The following is a 22390-nucleotide window of genomic DNA, read 5'->3' as shown; positions in this document are numbered from 1 at the left end:
GTGCCAGAATGAAAAAGTAACACCAAAATCTCATGGTTGCTGTAGATTCCTGCATGTGATTAACCCTGAAAACAGCAATTAGAAGTAGGCGAGTTTGTTGCCCGTGATTTTAATTTTCTAGGAGGGATCATGAGAGATGTCATGAATAATGCACCTTTAAGATCACACTGGAAATTCTCTCTGTAGTCAAAAAGCCTCACATGCAGTGGCCAGAGCCTGAATGCTGATGGCAATCCCTGAAGCTACCAGAACCTCAGATCTTTCTCTGAATCAGACAGGGAAGCTTTTGCCATGTAGAACACTCTTAAAAACAGCAGAGGACTTACCCCAGGTGCACCCCAGAACATCTCTTTTGTAAAATTAAACAATGTTTTGTTTTGCTTAGAAATGCAGTTTTAATTCTGCTTCAAAGTGTCACAATTTGCCCAAAGAGCAGCAGGGCCTATGATTAATAACTGCCGAGATGAAGAAAAAGGGATTAAAAATAAAAATCCAGGCCAATTTTTAAGCGTCAGAGGCTTTTTCCCCCTGAACAGAAAACAAAACTTAACTTATTTAGTTAAATTTTTCCAAGTTCGGATGAATTCCCATCCCTCATCTGTGCTAAGCTGACTTGCATCACTCTTATAAAGACAATATTTTTTTTTTCAGTTAAACGGGCTTTCAAATGCCATGTAAACATGTTTGCTGTTGAATGTCTACACCATACCTGACCTTGGAAGTGCTTTGTGTTGGCCAGAGAACAAAGAAATCAAATGTTTTGCTTTCCAGCCCAGATATCCTACACTTTGAAAAGCTCTTAAAAATGTAAATGAGATAATAAGCCCCAATGCAACAATGTGGGTGAACTACGGCTGCAGAAAGGGAAAACTCATTTGATTTATTTCTAAAAACGGAAAGGATCCTAAAATAAAATCATATTGTTTGGGTCTCAGACAGCACTGAGAGGCAGGGGAAGGAGGGAAGGGAAAGGTAACGGCTTTGAGACGGCGCTGCTGGAAGAGCCCAGGCAGATTTTGGGACCTGCAGTGGAGTTTGTGCAGGAGCCCTTCCCAGCCACTGTGACCAGAGCCATGATGTGGAAGGAGAAAGGAACCCCTGAGCTGCATTTCTGGGTAGGCACCTTTTATTCCCCCTATTATCCCACTGAGGATGGGTTATCTCCAGAAAAACATTTAATGGAGTTTATTTCAGCCCCAAATGGAATTTATTTCATCCCAAAATGGAGGTTATTTCAGCCCCAAATGAAGTTTATTTCAGCCCAAAGTAGAGTTTATTTCAGCCCCAAATGAAGTTCATTTTAGCCCAAAGTAGAGTTTATTTCAGCCCCAAAAGGAATTTCTTTCAGCCCCAAATGAAGTTCATTTCAGCCCCAAATGAAGTTTATTTCAGCCCCAAAAGGAATTTATTTCAGCCCCAAATGAATTTTATTTCAGCCCAAAGTAGAGTTTATTTCAGTCCCAAATGGAATTTATTTCGGCCCAAAATGGAGGTTATTTCAGCCCCAAACAGAGGTTATTTCAGCCCCAAATAGAATTTATTTCAGCCCAAAGTGGAGTTTATTTCAGCCCCATTAGAATTTATTTCAGCCCCAAATAGAATTTATTTCAGCCCAAAGTGGAGTTTATTTCAGCCCCAAATGGAGGTTATTTCAGCCCCAACTGAGTTTATTTCAGCCCCAAATAGAATTTATTTCAGCCCCAAACTGAGGTTATTTCAGTCCCAAATGAAGTTTATTTCAGCAAGCCCCAAATAGAATTTATTTCAGCCCAAAATGGAGCTTATTGCAGCCCCAAATGGAGTTTATTTCAGCCCAAAATGGAGGTTATTTCAGCCCCAAAGGAGCAGCAGATGTGGGGTTGCTGCCTGTGGAGTGGGGCCTGTGGCTCCAGGAAAGCTGGGATGATGCACAGGATCAGAGGAATTCTGTGGGATACCCGAGGGGCAGATTGAGGCTGGGAAAAAAGGTGTTTTTTTTAAAAAAAACCCAACCTGTCAAGCACAGAGTTTTGACAAGGAGCCTTGAAGAGACAAAAAGGTGCAGTGCCAGCATTCCAGAATCCCTTTTCAAGGCAGGAATTAATTTTTGGTGTTAGTTACAGGGCTTGATCTAAATCAACTAAAAGCTGGTAAGAGAAAGAGTTTGAAGAATCCCAGGAACAAGCATGGAACAGGAACGCAGGAAGGATTTGGTCTCCAATATATGAATGAAAACTGATTTGATTATCCTTTAACCACAGGGTATTTTTCAAAAGTGCTGGATTACCTGAAAGAAAGCTCAGTTCTGAAGAATTACATAAACAGGAACAATTAGAATTCTTAATTTCTTTGTATTGATTGCAACTGCGAAGGAACTATTTACAAATGTGGTATGTTTTCTTTCTTTAACCTGAAATAATTTCCTATTTTTCATATGTTCCCAAGAGCAGACAAGGCTTGATTCCTGATCCCATCACATCAATGGAAAGTCATGGATCAAAACCACTTATCTCTCTGCTCTGAGGGTTGAATAAATAAGTGACATTTTCAAAAAAAGAGAAAAAATTTCTAAAAATGTTAAGTATCAATGTATTTTCACTTTGAAACAGAAAGTGCCAGCAGAAAAGTTGCTGCTCATCCTGATCAGATTATGCCAGATAATGTCAGTCTTTTTTTATGAGAAATATGTAATTTTTATTAGCAACTCTGCACATATGGATGTGCATCTGTATCAAGAAAAGCCCTGGAAATTTATGGCCAGTGCAGAGTAAAGCTACCACGAAAGGTAGTGAGAGTTAGCACTTTTCATCTTCAAAGAATTTTTCAAATGTTACCAAATTAATATAATTAGTTAATGAAAGATGCAGTAATAAAAGCTACTCTAATTACCTACTGTAGTCTTAATTATCTCCTTACTAATGCCCACAGAAGAAGGCTTCCACTTTACATCCTCAAAACATGTGCCAACAATAATTCTGAATACAGGCTTCTCTTCAAGTGCCCTCTAAATTCAATTTACATCCATTGATGTGTTTTCTCTCCTCGTTCATGAGAAGAAAATCTCTGGAACTTTGAGAAAAAAAAGCCCCATGTGAATGTTAATAAAAATTAAAGAGAATTTTCTTCCAGAAATACACATGGAGATCATTAAAAATTTTGTCATTAAAACATTTAATTTTCAAAATCTTTATCTCTCCATGAAGCCAGAATTATAGGCTGTCTGGGCAAAAACCTCTTTACATTAAGTGGTCTCACAATTTAGAGTCAAATGCAACTCTATCCAAAGGAAGCAGCCAAGAATCCCATCCAGATTCTTAAAAACAATCATTAATTTTGCTAAAACATTCCATGGAGATAAATAGATTTATCTGGGTTTATTACTACTATAAATAAATTGGTCAAATATATCTGTGAAGACCATTGATGCAATGCCATGAGTCTGAGCAAACCAAAGGTGTTTTAAAGGTGAAATAGTGATGTTTGAGCCAAATTGTTGGAGATCCTCAGCACTTTTTGGGTTTTCACTGAGCTCCTACCCATGACACTGCAAAGAAAAAAAACCTCTGTACTTGGAGTTCTCTCTTGGTTTTGGTGCAAAGCAAAGGAAATCTTCTGGTTTTAACCTAATACATATGTTTGCTGTTCACATATGGCAAAATTCCTTTCTGGTGGGAACTTTTTCGCTGTTGTTGCAACACACTATATATCCAAAAATGTTCCTTTGATGTTGAACTATTGCTCCACGACTCATTATGCTACTGATTCAATATGAAAGGCAAAATTTCTGCTGTTTCTGTTAAAACAATGGCTTTGTTTTTGCAAATAAAGTTTTTCACAACCTGCATGCAGGGGCCAACATTACTGCAAGAGAAAAGAAAATCTCTTATTTTACACAGAAAACAATCACGGTGTTTAATAACACAAATTATTTCTCTATCCTATAGGTACATTACAATTGCTACTATGACTGTACATAAAATTTAGGGTTTCTTGCTCCTCAGGAACAGAAATTAAAATGCCTTAAGCAATATTTGACATGTCTCTTTCCTATTTCACTTTCACTGACTTCCCAGCCTGTTACCATCAGTCCAACTTCAGGATCTGGTGAAGCTGGGAACAGCTTTGGATGGGTGGGGAAAAGGGGAAGACCTGCAAAGGCTGCTCCTCACAGTGTCCTACCATGCAGTGACAGCAAATCTGTCATGATCCTTCATGCCTAATATTTAATTTTAACCACTAAACACTATTTCATGAAGAGTGAACATGAATTACAGCACGGAATGAAAATGCAAATTGGTAATACCTTTGCAAATGTGTCCCTACAAGAGTTGGTTGCCCATTTTCTGCTGCCATTATGGGGAAAAAAAAAAAAACTTTCCTTGGTCAGGAATCAGATAAAAGGTGTAATTTCCAAAGGCACAGAATTCAGCATGAATAATATGAGCTCCCACATACACCATGGCACACGGGGAAGTTTGGCTCACTTTGCTGACGTTTCAAAATGGGAATGGAGAACTTGCAAAATTCTCCAGGCTGGGGGCTTTGCCCATCCCCAGCAGCCAGGCAGCTCCCTGCTGCACCAGGCTATGGCTTCAGAGGTTTGCCAGCAGGAGATGCCCCTGGGAAGTCTAACAAATCCTGCCCTTGAGGGACTGTGGGAAGAAAGGAAGAAAGAAAAGAGTTCAGAAAGAAAAGGAATCATTTGACTCTAGGAAGAGAATCAAGTCTCTCAAGAAGTAGGGGAAAAAAATTTAAAGTAGGTCATTTAACATAAAAGAAAAATACATGCAAACACTTTGCAGTGTGGCAGGCTCTAATATAAGCTATTTTCATTTTTGACAATTCACAGGCAAGAGACTGACTGGCAGTACAATATAAACTTGGGATCATCAGCATTAGCTCCTGAGCAGTCCCATAACACTTCACATCAGCCTTCACCTGGTGTCTTTGGCAGATCACCTGAGCACTGTTAGGACTGTCAGTGTGCCTACCTTTTCCTGCTTTGCTTCTGTAAGATATTCTGCTGAATGTTTTCAGCATTTTTTATACATACCTAGTTGAGCTGACCAAAGTTTTAAAATCATTTCCCTGCAAAGTCTTTAGGTTTATTAGAAGGAATTGCTGGCTGTGAGGGTGGGCAGGCCCTGGCACAGGGTGCCCAGAGCAGCTGTGGCTGCCCCTGGATCCCTGGGAGTGCCCAAGGCCAGGCTGGGCAGGGCTGGGAGCAGCCTGGGACAGTCGAAGTGTCCCTGCCATGGCAGGGGTGGGATGAGACGGGCTTTAATTTCTCTTCCAACCCAAATCTTTTCAAGACTCCACGATTTTAAGATACATCCCTAAAATACCTTGATGGCACCAGCAGGGCTATTTGCAGACATAAAATTAGGCAGGGGCTTAAGCTTATTTTGCTGAGTCAGGGCTTCACTGCAGGACATTATAAACTCAATTCTTTTGAAAGGCAAAGGATGCCATAAGGTCCTGCAGAGATAACAGTTCAAAGAAAACAGCAGCATAAATTGTAAAGTCGGGCATTTTTGTCAGGGGGAGCCAAGGAGGGAATTGTTTTTGCTTTGTTTTAGCGGCTCAGGTGACAGGAGGGAAAGAGAGGCAAGGTTCAAAGGCTGTAATAAACTGGCTTTCATCTGCTTTTCTCAACGGGCCACAAAACCCAACAAGCACTTGCCATGTCCAAGCACTGCTTTGTCTATGACCAGGACACTTTGGGGCTGTTGTGATGAAGTCAATCAAAAGGCTGACAGCTGGAAGATTTACTGTAATATTTCCCTGGAGTATTTTGCACTTCTATACTGCTTCCCCTTTTTCTCAGCCTGCATGTCATGGTCAAGAGCAGAGCAGGGGCTGCCAAAAGGAGAAAAGCCCTGAACTGTTTCCCCCTTGCACTCGCCCAGGTTTAGGCTCTGCCTAAACACCAGTGGTGCACATTTACCAGATAAAATGAATCTTTTAAACCCAAAGATACCATGACATCTTAAGCACACACTTATAAAGGAAAAGTTCAGAACTCCATTTTAAACTACTTATGAGAGGATTTACCAAGATTCTGCCTAATGTTCAGCTGACGCTTTGTCAAAAACATTTATCACGAAGCTTTTGAAGTTTCTTAGCTCCCCCCAAGTTATTAAAACTTGAACTGCAGAGTTTGTTATCAGCCTCAGAGCACACACAAAATACATCAGGTATTTTTTCAGTCAACCTTTCAGTCTGATTTTGAGACTATTATCCAGAATACAACACTCCCCATCGGGTTAATGTCTGGCAGATAATGCTGAGCAGGCGGAACCGCTGTGCCTGATTGATCCGTGAGACAATTTTCATTTCCTAATTTGCTTTTTATTAAACACTTTGCAATCAAAGGGAACAGTGAGGAGTCTGCCATTCTCTGAGCAGGTTTCCTGTGAAGACCTGATGTCAGCTCCAACATTTTCAGGCAACTTTTTGAATTTTTGATGTTTTGTCACAAGAACATCTAAAACGTTGTGTCAACACCGTGCAACTGAGAAAATGCTATTGTGAACACAAATTAACCAGCAAAACATCTGGTTCTGCTGCTTGCTGTACTCTTAACAACAGTTCTGCAAAAACAACCATCAGGGGCTAGTGCAGAATTTCCTGCAATGACTTGGACAAGGCCCGAGTGGTGATAAAGCAGATTTATCAATCACCGGCTGAAGGAGGCAATCTTCTGCTGCCCGGGGCTTCATTCCCAACCAGGTTTATCACCAAACTGCCACTTTAAGTGGGTGTTCAGATACTTCACACCTGGAGCCAGCCCAGGGGCTCCAGCAGACCCCTGGTGCTCTACAAATGTCTCTTTAAAATGCATTGCTCCTCAGGGATACACAAAGACCTGGACATATAAACATTTCTACCAGGCCTTACAAAGCCTCTTATTTTGTTATGCTCTTTTAAAACAGAAATATTAAATACTTCTAATCAATAGGCCAATCTGATTCCCAGTAAGAATGAAAGAAAAGCTATTTATTTTGTGCAATCAAGTGCTAGTATTGCTGCAATTCTCCCATTACATAAAATAACACACATTTTCTTGCACACAGGCACACACAAAGAAATCTAATAATGCCTTTTTACCTTTCAAAGTAACCTTAATCAACAAAATTAACTCGCAAGGCAAACCACTGCTTTTTGAACTGAACAAGAGTGAGCTTGACTCAACACATGTGAGATGTGAGAGGCAGCAAAGTAATATCTGCTAAAATTATGTCTGGAAGCCAAAAATGGGGCGATTCTTGACAGGGGAGGATGCACACTTGGAAACTTGGAAATTCTTTTATTCAAAGTCTTTAATGACCTCCAACCCAATTACATTTGCAACAAGACATGACAATGCAGTTGCTCCTATTTTAAAGTATGAGTGAAAACGGAGTATTTTTGAAGGCTGATTCTTTTTTTTAAACTTTTTAATCATGTTGAGATGAAGCTCATTTACTTAAAAAAGAAAAAATGAAACAGAACGTCCTCTGCAGCTGGTCAAACAGATTACGAAACTCTAATCTCAGTAGCCTGAGGAAAACCAAAACTGTTTTTCAAGTATCTATTTTATAGAGCATTAGCTTTATACTTTTTAAAAGAAGCATTAACATAACTGATCAGAACATCCCAGAATGTTTCTGATCTAGTTAATCATATGACGTTATGACAGAGATTCTTGCTGTCATAATGCCAATGTTTCTAAACATTTCTAAAATCCTTTAAGTTCTTTTTTTTTCTTTTTCCAAATTAGACATGGGGAAGATCTATTTCAGTTTCTTCAGAAGTTTTTCCGTCCATTTTAGAGCTCTACAAAAGTAGTGCAGAGTATTTCAGATAGACAGACACATCCACACATAGCAAGGAACAATGTCAGGCTCCATGACCTATTTAAATATTTCTGATAGCTTTTTATATAAATTATTTTATACTAGTTTCTCCATAACTCGTTTCTGGAAATCCTCACCAATGTATTTCTTTAACTCTGTTGTATTCTTTACCACTGAACTGGAATAATCAATTTAAAAAATCTGAATTTGTCTAATTTAAATTTATTGGGTTTGTTTCCCTTAAAAGCAATTGTTTAAACATTCAAGCCCATGCTGTATTTTTTGGTGCTAGTAGTTTCTCTAGTAGAGGTAAGAATAAGGTGTAATTTATACACAGGCAGGCTAGGAAGAGGATAAGAGGGAAAAACACTCACCAAAGCTATTGCTGTGCCTCAGATACAGTTTTAGTGGGGTGTTAAGAGCTCTTATCACAGTTGTGATAAAGCAGACTGATTTCATTGAGAGCTTTTGGGCTTTGTTTGTTTGTTTTTGTGGGATGTTTTGTTAAGGCTGTTTCAACCCAGTTTTGAGCTGAAACTCTGCTGTTTCACTGTGAAGATCTTTCTGCTGTGGCAGAAAAGTCTTCCATGAAAATGCACAGGCAGAGAGGGAGGAGCTCAGTCCCACGCAGCACAAATCCTGCTGAGTTACTTGTGACTCCAACAGGCATCCCCAAGATATCCCCCTGCTTCTTCCTTCCAGAAATACCCACAGGGTCCTGACAAGGCAGCTGAGATACCCCCAAAATGTACACAAAGCTTTTAAAAAATATATGTAAATAGTTCCAAACATTCTATATGGACAACATCTTTAAAATGCAACAGGACTAAAAATAACAGAAAACAGATCAGGTTCTGAAGCACCATGAGTTTCTCATTTGTGCAGCTCCACATTAACGTCTCTCAGCCGAACTGCACAGCTACCTCATGCATCCCAAAACCTTCCCCTTATCACAACTGAGACAAAAACTGCAGGAAAAACAAGAAGAAATATGGCACAGTGTGAAAGATCTAAGAATTCCAGTAGTGGTTAAGTTCATAAAGCTCAGTCTAGTTCAGGATCTGACAAGGAAGCACAAATGAGCTTGGCCTGTGCTGAGATGCAGAAGGGACATCAGCTCTTCACACACACCACGAGGCTGAGTTAGAAACACAGATGAGTGCTCAGCAACACCAAACTTCATTTGCAAACACACATTTCCATACAATGGTTATGAATAGACACAAACATTGAGTAAAAGTGATGTGCTATTCTGGTAGCAGGAAGAAAGCAATACTTCAGGTAGGAGTCCCTCCTTGGAGCTCAGAGCACGGCTGTGGTCAAAGGTGTTTCCAGACAGACAATCAAAATCCACTGATAATATCCAAATTGTTAAACACTCTTCAGTAATTGCTGTTCCACCTTGCTGAATTACAAGTGCAAAACTGGAAAGGACATGAATGCTATTGACAGTAGAAACAAAAGCAAGGGGAATTTAAATACAGCACATGAAGTTGTTTTCTGGAGCCAGAGAGTGTCAGTACCCACCCTGCATTTCTCCTTCCAGCTGCCTGCAGAGTCCTGGCTTGGTTCAGTGGTGCAGGTGTTCCTGCAGGTACCTAACATTTGTCAGCCTGAATTTTTATTTATACAGTTCCATTCTGCCTCTGCCAGGTTTCCCAGTAAGCAAACAAACTCACTTTTCATGTTCAGAGCTCTTGTTTGTACTTTTACCCTTTCTTACATAACAAAGCTGGCAGAGAGCAGAGCAGGGAGAGCACCTGGGGCTCCCACTGTGGGTGCAGGGGGTTGGACACTCCTTGTGGGCATCATCCATCCCTGAGTGAGCACACCCACTCCCTGGGTCTCCTCCAGGTGAGATCCTGCTGTGGAAAGGTGGGTGCAGGCTGGCAGCAGCAATGAAAAAGCCAAGGAGGTCCACGGTGCCACAGCTGGGAGCTCATGGCAGTCCCTGGGCACTCACGCGGAAAAATGGAAGGGAAAACATTACAGCACTTCAGGGTTTAACATATTTTTAACAGTTTTAGTTGAAAAGAGAGATAGCACAGCCTTCCACTGAAATGAAAATGTTGTGCTGCTGAGACAGAGACTCTCAGGAGCCTGGATGGACTCGATGATCTCAGAGGGTTTTTCCAACCTTAATGATTCTGGGAGTCTGGACCAGCACCACTGCCCACCTGGCAAGTGCACAAATTATGTGCTTTCCTAAACCACAGGATATCTGCATGGAGTTTTAGAGCTGCCATGTCCCAACTAATTATTTCCCTAGAAAAGGGACTGCTTTGTTTGGCCCTGATCTGGTTCTAGAAGGACTTGCATCCACTCCTTTTTGTATTACAAATGAGCTGATCTGTTTTCAGGACACGATGAGTGATGCTCTCCTTTCTCCCCACACCAGGCTTTATTCCTTTGGGATGATCTGAACTGTGAGACAGCAAACCCCAGGGCAAAACTGAACTGGGACTTCCTGGCAAATCTCAAGAGGGAAGTGAACAGGGCATTGCATGTTCTGTCTTCTATGGCCAGCGTGGCCTGGTTTGAAATCCATGATCTCATGCCATGCTGGGCCAGGAAAATGGCATATCCAGGGCATGGGTTTCCAGCATAAAATACAAGTGAGGTGATCTGATGTGACTCTATTCACCTGCCAACAGCCCTGGCAGAAAAATAAACAGGTTCTGGGGATGAGCTGCTGCTGGAGGCAAAGCAGGAACCATTAGAAGAGCTGCCCTGACCTGTGAGGAACTGGTGTTTTTGCTTTGAACTTCAGCAAATCTTAATGAACTCTTCATAATTGGCAATCTGGGGTTTTCACTCATGATTTAGTTTCTGGAGGTGCCAAACACAGGAGACAAAGTCAACATTGGAAATATAAATTTAGGTCTCACAGTTGGTTGTCCAGGCCAGTGAAGCAGTTCCAACACCACTACAGGTGACTCTGAGTTGTATCAGGAATTAAGATTTTTACATAAAGGTGCATCAGTGCTGAAGAATTTGGTTTCATAATTATTAAAACATGTTAATTTAATTGAAGTTATTGACTTCAGTGCAGTGAAGGCCTAAACTAAAAATAAGCAGAGGCAGTGTTAGAAACAGAAGAAGTTAAAAAGTGGTTGTGTCCCCCTCCTTACTTGGAGTAGTAAGGTTTTGGTTGTGCTTGACTCATCCCTGCTTTACTACTCTTCACTCCTCTGTTATCTGGCAGTTTTGGGGGAGATGCTGCCAAGAAATTCATTTAAAGTCCTACATTTTATCCTGTAGGCAATTTATTTCAGTTTCCTGAGAATAAATTTCATAGTTAGACCCCTGAAGAAGAAAACAGGTGAACTCTCTTTGTCCCATAAATCAGTCAGGCTTCCTGAAGAGGCCAAAGATACAAAACTACAGAAGCCTGCACAGAAACACTTCAGAAAAAGCTTCAGCCTTGAGGTTCATAGTCTTCTCCATAAGTCTTAAGCCCTCGGTCTTCCTCATGCATATTTTCAAGGGCCAACAAATAAATATTTACTGTCTCAGATCCTGTTCATCAGTGAATCAAGACTTGATGGTGCAGGAATCAGCAACAATGAACTGCTCCCAGAAAAGGCACCCCACTCTCCAACGCAGGATGGAGGACGGACATGAAATGCACATCCACATGCAACAGGCTTGAAGAACAAAGTATATTTTCAATAAAACTAATCTAGTTTTCCATCTTATTATACACACATCTGCTGTATGAACACACAGAGGCAAGTTCCTTGGGCTGGAAGGCAACGAGGGGTACAAACAGAAAATATTCACTGTAGAAATTTTAGTGGGAAAAGGAGGAGAATACAACACACAGAATAGACCTTCTCCTGCTTCTGGACTCCAGTGCTATTTTGGCTGCCAACAGTACACAAAATTTCCACTGAAGGGCAAATCAAACCAATTTCCCTGAGGATGGAGGATCCGAAAACTCGCCGAGGTTATTCCATTAGTGCCTACGCACTCTCTAAGCGGATGAGCAGCTCCACTTTGAATCCATGTCAAACCACAAGGACTGGCTGATAATAACACTCATTAAAATGATCTCGTCCCTCTAGAAAAGCTGGCAAACAGCTCCACCTCACCCTTCCTAGCGGGGCACAATGGGGCGATTGATGCTGTGAGGAAATGGGATAGGTTTGCACCGAGGAGCCGACGGGTCAGGTTTGGTGACAGGGTTTGTAGGTTTAACCTCTTACCCAAATCTCTGAGATGAAAAAGCCACTTCTGCTGAGCACACAACTGTGAGAAAGTCAGAGCTAGAGCTGGCAAACACCGAGCTGAGCTAATTAGACAGGTGTTTTGAAAAACCCCAAACTTTACACTTTTATTTGGACCTTTTGATGTCGTACCTGGTGCTGTTTCACACACTGGGGCTCCAGAGAAAGGCAGGAGCTGCTCCCTGCTCGGCTCTGGGGGTGAGTTTGCCATCTGATCTGCTGAACACACAGATAAAAGTCGCCGCAGACTTTTCTCTCTTTTCAAGTGCAGCACTGTAACTTGGAAAGTTCTTTTATTCTCCACTCTGCTGACGCAAGAAAGTGGCAGGAATATGGCAGCTTTGGCTGCTTTCCTTTTGTAGCTCTTTGTAAGTAATCTTTTAATGCTAACAAAACAATAGGTATTTTCATTTTCGATGGAAAAAACATTCCAGTTATAGAAAATTAAGGCAATGCCTTTCAAAAAGTCTAAGAGTGCTACTGACCACTTGATTCTTCTCCTACCCTGCCTTTAAATATTGGTAAATAGTTACCATGCACAGGTATCAGATTCTCCAGGTTTCTCTTGTTACACTTAAGAAAAGCCCAACTATTATGAAAATGGTGAAGTTTAACAAAGATATTTCTATTTCCCTGTGATGTGCCATTCAAAAGTGTTAGCCAGTCGTTTTTTAAAAAACACTCTTGATATTTGATCTTCTTGAGTTTCAGTTACATATAAAGCTGGAGAGCCAGCAGAAAATTCTAAGTGGAATCTGAAGATTTCTTAAGTCAACACTCATTCTGGCAGGAGCATTTTAATGCACAAAGCTGAAATCCTCAGCGACTCTCTCCTGCTGATATCCCTGGAGCAGCCAGCACCACGATTAGCACAAAATCAAAAGCAACCTACAGCACAACACACAGCTCTGCAAAAAAAAAAATAAAAAGGATGTGGGCACAAATGCTGGAAGTGGTGTAGGCACAATGGCATCAGCCAGGGCAACCTGGTGCTGTTCCAGCTCGCCCTGGGATGAGCCAGGCCGTAAGAGAGATCTCTCAGGGAAAAGAGATGTTGATAACAAAGCAGGTCCACATCCCCAAACCCCTGCCTGCCAAACCCTGCAACTCTCCTTGCTGTGCCAGGCTTTGGAAGGCTTCAGTGCAGGGTTAGAAATGTTTGTGGCCCGCGGAAGGTTCGCTTTGAAGGCGTCGCTTTCCCCGGCACCCTTTTGTTGGTGCAATCCGTGGTTCACACAGATTGTGTTTCCACCTCCACGGCTGGAGAAGCCCTGCAGTCAAGGCTGTTCCAGGAGCAGGGAAGGAGGCTGTGTTCCAGGAACTCACTGGAACTGGAACAAAGCACAGCCCTTGGAAAGCCTACACAGCCCTGTGCACAGACTGTTTTACAGATGCCCCGTCTTTGGACGGCATTAGACACTTGTTTTTATCTTTATAGTTTTTTTTTCCCCCCTCTCCAGTAAAGTCCCAGACCTTGGAGCACAGGCTCTTCCTCCTGGGCATTCTGCCTCCTAACTCCTGGGTATCTCCCCAGTTCTGTCTTTTTTAAGCACCACTTTCTCCTTCTGCTCTTGGGAGAGAAAAACGCCTTTGAAATGCAGCAGTAAACTCTGAGCATCACAGCAGACTTAAAAAAGCTGATTTCCATTTTCTTATAACACAGTTCTAAACCTTGTCTGTCCTTCTTTACAAACTGTGTGGTTTTATATCAGTATTACTTAACACTTACTAATAAGAGTGTTTTGTCAGCACCTTTTTAATTACCCAGGACCCCTCTCAGTGTTATTACTCCTGTCTTGTCAATTAAAAGCAGGGAATTTTATGGCTGGTTTTGATTTTTTCCCTATTTTTCCAGTGCAAAATTAGTCTAGTCCACATTATTAAAAGAATGACAGTTTAGCTGAATACGACTTTATATTTTATTCTGCATTTATAGAATCTTTAACTCTATAATCTGGAGACAGGTGTCATCCCTTCTGGGGATAACAAGGAATAAAAAGGACTTCATGCAGCAAAGTGCCTTCTGGAGGCAAAATAAAACATTGAGGACAACAATGATAAGGTAGGAAAAAGTAAAAATACCAACTTTTAAACCTGTCAGATAAATCTGGACTGCAGTTCAGAGGAAAAAGCATGCACTAGCTCCAGTCTTTTATAAAACTTGTAAGTCTGATTTTGCTGTTGGCCATGGTAAGTTCTTCAATGTGTTGAGACATGAAAAGTCAAGAAAAATGCCAGAGTGCAAAGTTTGCTGCAGGAAAAAAAAAGATGACTCAATTCTTTGCCTCACAAAGCATGTCAAAGATATTATAAAGTACTTACAGATGCTCAGCCACTCGGATTGCCTGGCTGGCCAAACATCTGAAACCCTGTAATTTTGAAGAGAAGGTACTATGCTTCAGACAATGAAATAATTTCTGTGGCAGCAGAAAAAGAGAGATGGTTTTGAAAGGAAGAGTTTTTAAAATTGGAATTTCAGTTGTGATCAATAGCTATCTAAGCCTAACACGAAAGTCAGCCTATTTTAATTACTGTTTATAAGGAATGGGTCAATACAGGCTTTTAAAGATAACCAGGTAATGGAATTGAGACACAGCTGAAGCAAGAATTGAAAACCTCAGGGCTAAACCCCCATTTCTCTAACAGACAGAATTTGGGTGAAGCACCATTTACATCAACAAAGGCTGTGAAAAACAGGTGCCTCAGAGTTTGGACCCCATGGAACAGAGAAAGCAAAGCCATAAAAGACCTGCAGATTTAATTTACCTATTCTTTTGGAAGATGTGACTTCCTCTGCTGATCAAACAGAATATAGGAAGTTATGAGCAAGATAAAGTCATTTGCCTGGTAAATTTTAAGGTCTGCTTTCCAGTGCTAAAGCACCAGTGCTGGTGCCTTGTAATTCCCTGCTAATAAAAGACACTGCAGAGTTATGAATGTTATTACAGGCTAGAGTCAGTGACAAAGAAATAAAGATCCATGAAAAAGCACTCCACGTATTTAACATCAAGATGGTCCCTTGCAAGTCTTTCTTTCACCATGCCAAATGGTTTATCATGGTAATGTTTGGGCACAAAGGCAATTAGAAGGATTAGAGGTGCCTCTGGAGAACTTTGTGACACGCACATCTCCGAGGCTCTGCAGTGACTGACAGAGCCACACCAGCAGTGGGGCAGGTTCTGACCACACAGGACATGAGCCAGTGCCAACACTGAAATGCTGACCTCCTTTCTACAGGCACTGCTGGCTAAAAAAAAAAAAAAAAAAAAAAAAAAAAAAAAACCCAAAAACGAAAACGCGGCCCCCTTTCTTCAGGCACCGCCGGCTAAAAAAAAAAAAAAAAAAAAAAAAAGAAGAAACCCAAAAAAACAAAAAAAACCAAACCAACAACAAAACGAAACAAAACAAAAAAATAAAACAACAAAAAAACCCCCTACCAACCAAAAAAACCCCCTTCATTCCAGTTAAAACAGAAATGCAACAAAATATCTTAAAAATCTTATCCATAATGTGGGTCTGTTGACAAAATTTATCCTGAGCTAGTAGTGAGGTTGTAGCTGCTAATTGTGCCTTTATTCCCTGGGGAATAAAGCAAGTCAAGACTCCCTTTCCAAAAAGCCCTTGACACAATCTATGCCTTTACCCTAAGTTTTAGATTTTCATTTAGAGTTTACACTAAGCTTTCAGGGTTTTTTTCTCCTAATTAATGTCCTCTGTGCTGTCACACCAGATCACAGCCCTCTGAACCACCAGTCATTACAGCCTTAATTTCCACCTCTGCCACAAACCCTGGGTGAAGTCAAGGCTCTGCCCTCCTGTCTCCCTTTTAAAACAGGACTAAAAATGCTTCTCCAGATCAGGGCAGCTTAGGTTGGGTGCTCTCAGATGCCTCTCCTCCCTTAATAAGCACTAATTAAGGGCATTTAAACCACTTAGATTTACCTTTGCTTGGGACTTTTAAACCAATAAACTAGAATTATTTATTTATTACCAGCTTCAACCCTGGCTCTGGCAGAGTGCAATGCTGGTGTTTCAAAAGGTGTTTTGAGGACAAAAAACTAAATACCTCTGCAGGGCTGCAGTCACTCAGTTAATGTTCCCAGAGACCTAATGTGCTTTTCCTTTTAATAAAGAATATTATTTGTTGTTACCAGTGGAATTTGCTAATAAACATGGCTGATGATGAAATAGAACTACAAGCAAAATTACCTTGTGCATCAAATTTTTAAAAACACAAGTTTTTGATAGAGAAATTTGGTAATTTTTACAGTTGCATGGAGGAAATTCACTGTGTTGATAAAAGCCTCAGTACTTTCCAGAGGAAAAGATCCTTTGGCTCCAAGATACAGTAGCATTTAACAAATATAGGATGTCAGGAATACTCAATGCCCACAAAGGCCCAGACAATTTAAACCCCAAAATTTATTCCTTTGTTCTGCTACGACTATAAAACTTTGACTTTTTTTCCCCCTCTCAACATTTTTAAACATAACAAAGAAAAACAACTGTTTCAAAATTTTTCACATGAAGAGGAACATTATTATAGGCCATTCTTTCCTAGAAATCTTTTAAGTCTTATTTATTAACAGAATTAATCTGATCATAAGCTGGCTGACATACAAAGTGTTGAAATATGTCATCTTCCAACCATGCTTTGCTAATGAAATTTTGGTGTTAATTCAGGGATTTAACAGAATCCTAGAATCTGTAACAGGAATCAAACAATAATTGTGGTTCATCTGGCAAAAAAAGCAGCATTTTCCCCCTTTTCTGTTGTGGGTTTGTCACTGTACGCTCTCCATCACCCATTTCTTTCCAGAATCTACTTTTTGATGTGGAGTCCCCACTTGGCCATCAACTTCAGCATTAAAATGCTCTGAACATGTTTTGCAGTTCCAATCCCAGGAAATGTTTTGTACTTCCAATCCCAGGATCCAAAAGGATTTCATAAAACACTGAACAACTAAGCCTGAACAACCAAGGCTGGGATTTCATAAATAACCTCAAGGTATCTTTCTGATGCCACCAACTTCTTGTTCTGCCCAGCCCAGTAACCAAAAGCACAGAGAAGTTTGGTAAATGCTCTGACTGTTGGAATTATCAAGCTGCTGTGGGTAGATCACTACAAGGATGCAAGAAACATAATTTAAATTTAAAATAAAATTTAAATAAATAAAGTAAAAATAGTAATTAAATTTTAAAAATTAATAAAAATAATAAAAAAAATAATTTTTTTAAAAATAAATAAAAAGTTTACCCCACACATCAGTGGCCAGGGAAGCTCCTGCCCAGACATTCCCAGTTCAGTGCCAGCCCCTTACTGGAGAGCAGCAATCCCAGCCTGAAGCAGCACAAAGGGCTACCAGACCTGGCACTTCAGGCAGGTTTTCCAGACACCTGCAGGGTTTTTGGGAACATCACAGAGCCCAGATCCCAGCTGGGGCTGGGGCTGTGGCTCCTGACCTCTGGGCTGAGCACAGCTCAGGGTCCAGGTGAGCTCTGCTCCTTGTCCCCCTGCCCCAGCCCAGTGTCCTGGGGCTCTGCTCTGGATTTAACCCCTGGTGAGCCCAAAGCAAGGACAGGGCACTGAGGGGGGCTGGGTTTGGGGCACACCTCAGCTCCTGTGGGATCTGCCACGGGACACTGCTGCTCGTGGCACCCTGAGAGCCACAAGAGAGGAAGTGAGAGCCAAAGGTTTATCCTGATTTTATGAGTGATGACAAGTCTGACTTGCCCTTAGGCCAGACCTAACACGGAGTGCCAAGGCCTTCAAGCATTTGTCTCAAACTGCCCCAAACTGAGGCCATCTGAAGGCAAAAAGCCTCATTCAAACTGGGGTTTTAGGCTGTCAAAACAAGCAAAAGGTTCTTGAAAGGTTCTTGAAAGTTCCATTTATTCTTTTTAACTAATATTTAAGATACTACCTTAAGAAATGTTGAGTTGAAGGAGATGGATGCAATTGTGCAATAATAACAAATCAGAAATCTTTTACTAGCAAAGAGAGTCAGGAATTTGAATTAACATCAAAATCGTGTATTATGGCATCCACATCTGGATATCACTTTACTGCCTAAATCCAAAGCTTCTCTGAGAGCCAGTTGGTTTCTGTAAAAATGTATTTCTCTTTTTGAAAGGAAATAATAATTGGAAGGTCTTACAGGAAGCCACCCAATACCAATAGAGGAAATTGCAATCTGTTCCTCAATGTTAGTTTAAATCAATGTTATATTTAGCAAAGGCTGTTTTTTAATGATAGTATTTTCAATAGATTTTACTACACTGAGTCTCCTCAAAGGCTTGCATTATATTAAGAATTGCCTTGTTTGTAGAATGTTTCTTTAATCATCCCTCAAGGTCTTCAGCTTACCCTAGGTTAGATGTTGTTCCCCATCTCCAGGACATCCAGGATTCCATTTTCACCAAAACCCTTTTTTTTTTTTTTGCCCCAGGCTAATAAAAAGCAAAGTATTTCTGCATATGCTTGCCTAGAAATATGTGTGGTTCTTAAAAATACGAAGTGATCAAATATTAAAACCACCTTTTTCTGTTTCCAGAAGTATACACAGCATTTTAGCTTCCTAGGAATTTTCTGCCTGGGTATCTGGATTTCAGTAAATTTCCATTAAATCAGTGGTTTCAAAGGAAGATTTTTAAAAAAAAGTACAGTATTAATGATACTAAACAAAATTCAAGAACTCCAAGCAAAACAGCTCCTCCAATTTCTTCTCCAAGTTGACAAAATCTTTTAAAACATACTCCCAGCACCAGCGCTAAAAACTGCCTGGGACACTGCTCAGAAATCCTGTGCAGAATTTCCCTGTGGTTTTTATGGATCTCATTACATTGTGAAGTAATAACATCAAAATGAAGTTTATAATAGATTTACATGCAGAAGGGTTTCATGCCACCTATAATCATTACTGTTCAAAAACTGGTGTTGCCAACAGCTGAACTGTTCCACTGTGTGTAACTTAAGAGAATCCAGAAATTCAAGAGCAGAGTTTGCACCAGAAGGAAAATGCTGCTTAAGAGTCTGAACCATGTTTTTCCAACATGTAACTCAAGAAGGCACCATGATAACTTGAATTATAACTTGAATTACAGTGTATTTCTGACTCTGTGGAAGATGATTCCACTGTCACGGGGTTTCTGCAGATCTTGGTGGCCAATGGAAAAGTGAACTACAAACAGTTCATGTTCCTAAGTGGTAAAAATTCACCTGTACCTGAAAGTAATGTGATTTACCTGTGTTCTCTCTGCAGAGCCTGGTGATAAAATAACCTACCTGTGGTGATTCTACCTGCATAACAGATTAGAGCCAATATTTGTATAGTTACACCTTTCACAGAATGATCAGAAAGAAAATTCTTTTCCTCAACCAGCACACAAATAAAGGCAGATATTTTCCTTAAGAAAAAAATAATGATAATTAAAAAATCGATGAAAGAAAGGGAAAACATTCTGCAGATGATGAGACAGTAACGACAACCTAATGCAAGTCATTCCAATATAGAGGACAGCATTAACTGCACCATAATCCAATGGATTTCCAACATTTAAAAACTTTCATGGTGTCTTTTAGGCACAAAAAAAGTACATAAACTGTAGGAGTTGATTTTTCCATGAGTTTTTTACACTTAATAATGTAATTCTTTGGTATGATTAAATGTCTTTACAAAGGAAAAGGAATTTCATTCTTCTATGCAACTTCTCATGAGCTGTTTTTGTTGTCAAACAGAGCAGATGACAGTTTCATTTTTTTCCCATTGCTCTTTACTACTCTGAGAAGAAAAAATGTTTAAAAGCCAATTCTGCTAACTTCTACAGGTAGGATTCTCTGCAGCTACTTTGAGTCAGGATGACAAAGCAGCAATAACACAATTGGGCTGTTCAGTCCCTTAAAACAATGAGGAAGGCCAAAGAATGGAATTCTGAAGCAAAATATGTATAAAAAATATAATAAAATATGTATAAAACAATGAGGAAGGCCAAAGAATGGAATTCTGAAGCAAAATATGTATAAAAAATATAATAAAATATGTATAAAACTACAGATAATAAATAATTTATTCCTTTAACATTCAGCACAGACTTTGCTGGTATTTTTCACTGGAAGCTAAGGACAAACTTTCCTTCAATGCAGCCTTAAACATGAAAGTTGGGAAGATTTGTGAACACCAGGCTGCAGCCCAGGCCATGCTGCTGCCTCACTCTCCTATTTTTCACCTTTCCTCTCTTTCAAGCCCTGAAAGCACAGCATAAAGGTGCTGAAAACACATGAAAACATCAGGGCCAGTACAAAAAGAAAGAGAACAGGAAAGATTCAAGTCTTTGACTGACATGGATGGATTAGACTTGCCCAATCCAGGCGTTTGATGCAGGCATGGGATCAGCTAGAGGAAAGGGAGCCTGAGTCATCAGCTCCATCAAAGGCAAGGTCTGGGGACGTCTGGGTGAGCTCTGTGTGAGCAGGAACCAGCCCTGCATTCAGAACTTTTAATTACCCTCACCCAGGCAGCAGCATCAGCGACTGAAATCCCCAGATTACCTTGATTGCTCTGTCATTATCTGTCATCAGCTGCTGCTTCTCATCTTCCAACTTCTGTGCAGCTTCCTGGAGCCGCTGCTCCACCGCAAGCTGCTGCCGGCTGTTCTCCTCTGTCAGGAAGGAAATGGTTGTCTTCAGTTCTGCTATCTCCTGAAAAGAAAGCAGCATGTTGAAGCTCCCCTCAGTAAAATCCGTGCATTTTGCATTTTTTTAATATAAACATGGCAATGGCAAGCTCTGCTGCGTGAGGGGATGTTTGAAATTAGCACTGGCAGGGCATGGAACTCCACGCAGAGAAAAGCAAGAGAGCAAGGCTGTAAATGACAAGAATTGCTGAACACAAAATATTTGGAAGTGTTATCCACTGCGACATTCCAAAATATTTGCTCATGAGAACAAAGCACATCTGTGATTTTCAAACTGGAGCCTGCTCCCCGTCTTGCACCGCTCTGAAAGCAGGAGTGAGAGTTTACACTGGAATCTGCTGCTCCTTTTCCAGGGGGATATCTTACACCTTGATACTGCCGAGAAGAAAAACGCCCACATTCACACACTGGAATGAAATTTAAACCTGACATTGACATTTCTGACCTGCTGAAAGGAGCAGATTTCGCTGAGCAATACAGTGAGGACCTGACTCCACATCCAGGACCTTCATCCAGACCTTTTAGGTGATTCACTTGTCATTTGTTGAATTGTATTTGTTTTACCTTTTTCATCACTGGGGAAAGTCATAACTAACCCTGATCCTTTAGGCATATTTACAGAATTTTATACTGACATGTCATCACCCAGCAAAGCACTTAAACATGTGGGAGAGTCACTGACTTTAATGTATATATTCAAGCTTAAGGTTAAGCCTCTGTAGCAGCATATTATAGAATAATTCTAAAAGCACTTTAGCACACACGCAGTTCAGGGAGAGACTACCAGTGTGCTTAGACTTTGCCAGGCCTCCTCACTGGCAGAGAAACATCTATATTAATTACATGGTTATTTAGAAAAAAAAAAGTTAAAAAACCCCTAATAATAGGCCAGGACTAGTGTAAAAAGAACTGTGCTACAAATGAAGGTACTAAAATCACTGGAAAAGGGGAAAAAGCTGATTAAAAACTCTGTAGTAAATTTATTTCTCTTTACCTACCTGAAAAGCCCAGGAAGTAACCCAGATTATGTGTAAAACCTACCCTTGTATTTCTGTATTGCTCTTCTAAATAAGAAATACATATTTCAAAAGATAATACCCATCAAAAAAAAGGGGTTTTGAGACCAATACGCCGAAGTTTAGAGATTATCTCAATAGGCTGCAATTCTTTAGCCAGGATTAAGCAGGTTTCTGGGTCTGCAGTTCAGGTAATTGTTTAGAAGACAGATAATTTGCAGAAATGTGTTTTTACCAGGTGTGTAATGCACAGGAGAAAGAAGAAGAAAGCAATGGATTATACAAATTATTAAGATAACAACTTGATCCTATGCAAAACTATGAGTATGGTTCCTTTTGTCATTTTAGAAAGAAAACAAATTAGCAAACTTCTCAATATAACACAAACCTGAGATTTAAAGCTTTTACCAGGTTGAGTCCCTGGTCTAGCCCAAGAGTTCTGAAATCCAAGCAAGAAAATTTCAGCAGGAATTGATGAAGAAAGATCTGCTTTGTGCAGTACTTTTTAGAGCAAAAATTTCTATTTACTTTGTATAAACTTCAGAGGAAATTTCTTGAAATATCTTCTCTGTGTGGGTGTTAAAAGTGAATGTTCCAAGAGGCCACAGAGAGAAAGATTGGACAGATGTTGTCA

General features: G+C 40.4%; 1 protein-coding gene across 4 annotated transcripts in view; it reads right to left on the bottom strand.

Annotated features, from left to right (window-relative positions):
• Nucleotides 1-22390, bottom strand: part of CEP112 (centrosomal protein 112) — a 162811-nt gene that overhangs the window by 20492 nt on the left and 119929 nt on the right. For all 4 annotated transcript variants that reach the window (XM_039716386.1, XM_039716388.1, XM_039716385.1 and 1 more), the window contains exon 23: nt 20595-20744. In XM_039716386.1, coding sequence (XP_039572320.1) covers nt 20595-20744 — 150 coding nt within the window. The remainder of the gene's footprint in view (nt 1-20594; nt 20745-22390) is intronic.

The sequence above is a fragment of the Passer montanus genome, unplaced genomic scaffold (genome assembly GCF_014805655.1).
Source record: "Passer montanus isolate IOZ18808 unplaced genomic scaffold, ASM1480565v1 scaffold35, whole genome shotgun sequence".
Classification (NCBI taxonomy): domain Eukaryota; kingdom Metazoa; phylum Chordata; class Aves; order Passeriformes; family Passeridae; genus Passer; species Passer montanus.
Note: the sequence above shows the minus strand (reverse complement) of the source record. Positions and strands in the feature narration are given on the sequence as shown.